The 5,854-nt window shown below is 35.9% G+C and overlaps 1 protein-coding gene across 1 annotated transcript; it reads left to right on the top strand.

Moving 5' to 3' along the window:
* Positions 1–1,060: 1,060 nt before the first annotated feature.
* On the top strand, positions 1,061–3,779 carry LOC113702191 (alcohol dehydrogenase 1-like). Its single transcript, XM_027223253.2, has 10 exons — positions 1,061–1,240; positions 1,429–1,565; positions 1,655–1,701; positions 1,801–2,126; positions 2,222–2,304; positions 2,401–2,476; positions 2,626–2,687; positions 2,765–2,860; positions 2,977–3,138; positions 3,516–3,779. The coding sequence occupies exons 1-10, from the start codon at positions 1,195–1,197 to the stop codon at positions 3,630–3,632; spliced, it is 1,152 nt and encodes a 383-aa protein (XP_027079054.1). The 5' UTR covers positions 1,061–1,194; the 3' UTR covers positions 3,633–3,779.
* Positions 3,780–5,854: the final 2,075 nt, after the last annotated feature.

The raw sequence follows: 5,854 nt of genomic DNA, 5'->3' as shown, positions 1-5,854 counted from the left end.
AAGTCTAATGAGAAAAATGACTGCAAGTTATAAAAATTCAACTAGAAGAAAACAAGAGCCAATTCGTCACATTTGGGAAAATATCTTTTAGTTCACCACATATGATAAAAATTAAAATAATATGAACATTCTGTTATAAAATTAATGAAATGATAAGTATGGATGTCTATTCATTCTCTAAGAGATATATTAGAATATCCATTCCCTTATAAGGTTGATTGATATATTCATGTATCTTCTCGTAGTTCGTTCATATAAAACTGTTAAATTCATGTATCCAAAGTATTCAATTCATGTATCTATATTAATTTTATAAGTCTTATTTGTAGCCTTTGATACCTTTGGAAATAAAAGCGAATGAAAAATATGTTCTCACCACCAATTGGGATCAGGTATTTGTCCATCAAGGGCTCTTACCAAAGCCTACAATATTATTTGTCGATCAGTGCTAAATGATTTGGTCCATTTGTTCATAAATCAACCAATCAGATACAGTTGATAAAGAACTAATAGACAACTGTTAGTTACTTCTTTTCCATTTTTTTTTCTTTGCCACAGAAAAGAATCCTGGGAACTTGGATTTGCAAAACTAAAACAACTGATCAAATCTGGTTTCCCATTTCCTAAAACCATGGATTTAGCATCTTCATTTCTCGTCAAATCAACCAAGAATTATTTATTGATGCCAGTAATAAAATATAACAACTTGAGACCAGCTTGCTTTCTTTTCTCTTAACTTTTTATAGTTTTTAATAACGGATTTGGACACTACATCGTTTTCTTGGTTTCTTTTTCCTAATTGGACAAACTGTATGCCAAACCTCAAGTTTTGCTAGTCTCAAAAATATTGTTTTTTCAGAATCTGTACCTGGCAATGTCAACTACTATTTTTTTTTAATCTTTTCTTTTTGGATGGTTTAAGGGAAAAAGTCAACTGGTTTCAGAAACCGGAAAATATAAACCAAGGCAGCATCTGTTTGCAGCTTTCTCTTCTGCTTTCCAATACTGCAGAAGCAATCCTGGTTTTCTTTAGAAGCCAAGGGGAAAAAGGATAAAAATAAAAATGAAACCTCTTGCATTTAACTTGTACTACCACTGCTATATATATCCACCTTCAACAAACTCTTTCTCCACAACAAAACCATCTGCCTAAGTTTCAATTTGATCACGAGAAAAGTTTTCAGAATATTCAAGATGTCTACTTGCTCCAGTACTGAAGGTCAAGTGATACGCTGCAAAGGTACTTCCATTTCAAATCATTTCCCTTGTTTTAGATGTGTCGACATTGAACACCATAAAACTCTGATTTTTCGTTGGCTAATGAATGCGGAAAGTAATCTTAACATGCCTTAACCAACTTGACTGAGTTGTGAACAACTGTTTGGTTTTGAAAAAAATTTTGTCTAACTTTGTTGTTGCAATTTGCAGCTGCTGTGGCATGGGGACCAGGGAAGCCACTGGTAATTGAGGAAGTTGAGGTTGCACCACCCCAGGCAATGGAAGTTCGCCTGAAGATCCTCTTCACTTCCCTTTGCCATACTGATGTTTACTTCTGGGAAGCAAAGGTTCTAATGACATGAGAATAATTTGTTGTACATGCACCTAAAAACAAATATTTGCCAGTTTTAACAAGATTATTGTTGTCAATGTGCAGGGGCAGACCCCAGTGTTTCCTAGAATATTTGGTCATGAGGCTGCAGGGTATGAGAATAATTTGTCTTGGATTGACTGCTAATTTAGAATGTTCTTGGATGGCATAAGCCAAATCAACTTGTGCTTTACGAATTTTTTTTTTTTCAGGATAGTGGAAAGTGTTGGTGAGGGTGTGACGGAACTCAAACCTGGTGATCATGTGCTTCCTGTATTCACAGGAGAGTGTAAGGAATGCAGACACTGCAAGTCAGAGGAGAGCAATATGTGTGACCTCCTCAGGATCAACACTGATAGAGGAGTGATGCTTAATGATGGGAAATCAAGATTTTCAATAAACGGGAAACCAATTTATCATTTTGTTGGAACTTCCACTTTCAGTGAATACACTGTGGTACATGTTGGCTGTGTTGCAAAGATCAATCCTGAAGCTCCACTTGATAAAGTTTGTGTTCTCAGCTGTGGAATCTCCACGGGTTGGAAATTTGTTTGAAAATCCATAACTTGATGTCCTTTTAGATTCAACCTTTCATTCCTACAATAACATGGGCATCGTATATTATGGGCACAGGTCTTGGTGCTACCTTGAATGTTGCAAAGCCACCGAAGGGCTCAACAGTTGCAATTTTTGGACTAGGAGCTGTTGGTCTTGCTGTAAGAATCTGTTCTGCATATGAATTTTATACCGAGTACTATTGTACTATGGCTGCTGCTTCCAGGAAATTTCATGCTATTACTTTTCTATGATAGGCTGCTGAAGGAGCTCGAATTGCTGGTGCATCAAGAATCATTGGGGTTGATTTGAACTCCAACCGATTTGAAGAAGGTACACAACAAGCCCTTATAATACACATTTCCATATGTTCATACTTGCTTCTGCTATAGAGTTCCTAAATCACAAAAGAAACTAAATAAGAAAGAAAACTAGGCTTACTTTTAATTGCTTTCTGTCTGTTCTCATTTTTCTGTAACCAGCCAAGAAATTTGGTGTAACGGAGTTTGTGAACCCAAAGGACTACAACAAGCCTGTGCAAGAGGTATTTCTTGTTTCTGAGGCAATTTATACCTGACAATGGATATTCAGCTCATGATGCCTTGAACAATTTGTCTTCAGGTTCTTGCAGAGATAACAGATGGGGGTGTAGACCGCAGTATTGAATGTACTGGAAGTATCAATGCAATGATCTCTGCATTTGAGTGTGTTCATGATGTAATCTCCTTACTCTTTACTTTGTTTTAAGAAACGTAGTGGCTAACCTAATATGAGATTTGAATGCGATAATTAGTCATTTTAAAGTCTGAATATACTGAATAATGACGTTGCAGGGATGGGGTGTTGCTGTACTTGTTGGAGTACCAAATAAGGATGACGCATTCAGAACTCATCCAATCAATGTCCTGAATGAGAAGACACTCAAGGGAACATTTTTTGGCAATTATAAACCGCGCACTGACCTTCCTTCGGTGGTTGAGAAGTACATGAATAAGGTAAGCTGATTTCTCTTGGGTCCAAAACTGATAGGCTGTTATGTGAAGCATCTTTATGGAGAAGGAAGTTATGTACCGATTTGTGTACATCAATTAGCCAGTTGCACTGACACGACATTCCCCCAAATATGTACTTCATCCTTCGACAAGCAGTATATGCTTCTAGTCTTATATACAAGGAATTGGCATAATAATCTGTTTGCACTTCATTCTTTAGAAACCTCTTAGACTATCTTCTCTTCATTGAACTAATTCTTGAGTCTGTTACTGCAGCAGATAAGATTAGTTTTTGTGTGAATTGATGGGAATATGAATTGCATCAAATTGCCATAGAGAGTCTATGTTCCTAACAGAATGGTGGTTTTTAATAAATACAGGAGCTTGAACTTGAGAAGTTTATCACCCATGAAGTGCCTTTCTCAGAGATCAACAAGGCATTTGAGTACATGCTCAAAGGAGCGGGCCTGCGCTGCATTATTCACATGGGAGCATAGTGCAGCATCCCTGGCAAAGTAGACGAATCAAATAATTAGCTAAATTTGATACGTTGGAATCATCATGTTTTCACCTGTACCAGAAAAGTACCTTGTAACTCAACTTTATTTCCAGTTTTGTATACATAAATAAAGACCTTTAAATCATCTTAAATAGCACATATATCATCAACTGCGTTTACAGTTTAGAACATTACTCTGCATCTTACCTCTTTGATAGATTCATTTTTCTTCATGATGGAACTAGATTCTATGCTTTTAACATCTCACAGATGTAGTCTTAAGCTGATTACAATGATAAAAAATGAGCTTTTTTTTTTTTTTTAAGGGATGTCATCCCTTAATTTATTAATATCCGAAAAGAGTACAGCGAATTAGAGGGGACCAAACCTGACCTCTGTTAAAGTAAAAGGAAGAGCTAAAGACAACAATAATACGCACATATAGAAAAATCTGCGAATCTAAACACATAACAGATGAATCGAACAAAATCATCCACATGAAGGTGCCCCACATTTGTGGGATTGTGAGTGAACGTGGGAGTTTGATTTAACATCTTGACGTGTTTGCATTGTTTTACCTTTTTGCTGCTTCCTCGCTTTCTTTGAAATCACTTGGGTAAATTGTTCGTGAACTAGTTTCTGGTCTTGGTCTTTGTCTTTATCGCGTTGTGAATCATCTTCTTCTTCTTCATTTTTGTCATCATTGCATGTTGTACTTGAATGAAGAAATGGCTTTTGATATACGAGGGGGATCTTACCATGTAATCTCTCCCATTTAAACTCTTCGAACACATCTTTAAATTGTGGCACATCTTTAAACCGTGTATTTTGAGGCATAGAGGATTTTGTTCCTGTTCTTGTACTTGTACCCACAAGGGTGTGTCTCCAACTGACACCATATCACGTGAGTCATGAACTTGGTCTACCTTCGCGAGCGCACCGTTTGCCACATCAGACGTAATTCCATTACCTTGCTGTGAGGAGTCGCCAGCCTCCATCGCCTTCTCTTCTGATGCAGCCTCTGTGAATGCGCCATTAGTTGGTTGAATGGAATAGTCATTCTCAGACTCCGGATCAGTGAATTCCCCATCCTCAAGTGGATTCAAAGTCGAAGTCTGCGGCCCAACATCTGCTCCATGCTCCGGCACCACAACCCGATCTGTGACAATAACAGACTTTGCAGCTTCTCCTATCCGAGAAGTTCAAGACTTCGAACTCTCAATATTGCTGCTTTGTCGGATTTCAAAATTGAGGAATGTAGTTTTGATTTTCACCTTAAATGTTATAATATATGTTTTAGACATGATCGATCTGTTTATCTTACCTGCTACCAGTGATAAGTCCATGAATGTTATAAAACTGGTGCTCCGCAGTTTTGAAGTGCTTCTCACTCTTGAGCCAAGTTAGCAAAAATGTGAGGTCTTTATGGAAGGTGTTTATGAAGGTCTTTATTAGTGTAAAAAAATTATCAACTGATAGTGTATAAAAAATATACTCTATTTTTATTTGTGCCTCAGAGTTTAGAATGCACATAGACGTATAGAAGTTCCATTTCATTGTCTTATAAATTTCTTAAGATATGCATTAAAATTGATACATTGAATCATATAGAGGCTTTGGATGTATAAGGAATCATTTTATTGGAGGTTTTGAATCATATCTGGGTAGGATCAAATGTATTAGGAAATTCTAGGTAGGACAAAAGGTACAAAATTTTTTGGTAAAGTTTGTTTAATTTTTATGTTATTAAAAACTATCAAAACTTAAGTAAATGTATAAGAACTGTCATTCTTTTCCCCTAATTTATATACAAAAACTAAAGCAAGCGTTGAAGTGCCAAAATTCACAAACTAAGAACATTTTTATTTTTCTAATTTGCTTAATTTTGACCTTCAACTGGGTGAAAAGTGGAATTACCTCAACCTAATTCAAGGACGATGAAAAAAAAAAAAAAAACAACCGTCTGAATGATACAAGAATTCTTTTAAAGAAAAATACAAGAAATCCCAAACATTTTTATATGCTGAAAAGTTTAGAACTAACCGTTTAATTGATCAATTCCATAGTTTTTATCTTTTGCCGGTTCAATTCCATATATTTTGAATTCGCACATTACTAGAATGGACATACCCTATATGACAAATGATTTATTTACAATATGAAATTGAGAAAATCAAATAACAAGTCTTCAAATTTAGTTTCATAAAAGTCTAATGAAAA

Source organism: Coffea arabica, chromosome 7e, assembly GCF_036785885.1.
Source record: "Coffea arabica cultivar ET-39 chromosome 7e, Coffea Arabica ET-39 HiFi, whole genome shotgun sequence".
NCBI classification, from domain to species: domain Eukaryota; kingdom Viridiplantae; phylum Streptophyta; class Magnoliopsida; order Gentianales; family Rubiaceae; genus Coffea; species Coffea arabica.
Note: the sequence above shows the minus strand (reverse complement) of the source record. Positions and strands in the feature narration are given on the sequence as shown.

What these genes read in the sequence shown, in the direction of transcription:
- LOC113702191 (XM_027223253.2), top strand. Translation starts at nt 1,195, where the DNA reads ATGTCTACTTGCTCCAGTACTGAAGGTCAAGTGATACGCTGCAAAG. An exon ending in TCAAGTGATACGCTGCAAAG is followed by an intron (nt 1,241 to 1,428) that starts GTACTTCCATTT and finishes TGCAATTTGCAG; the next exon opens with CTGCTGTGGCATGGGGACCA. An exon ending in TTTGGTCATGAGGCTGCAGG is followed by an intron (nt 1,702 to 1,800) that starts GTATGAGAATAA and finishes TTTTTTTTTCAG; the next exon opens with GATAGTGGAAAGTGTTGGTG.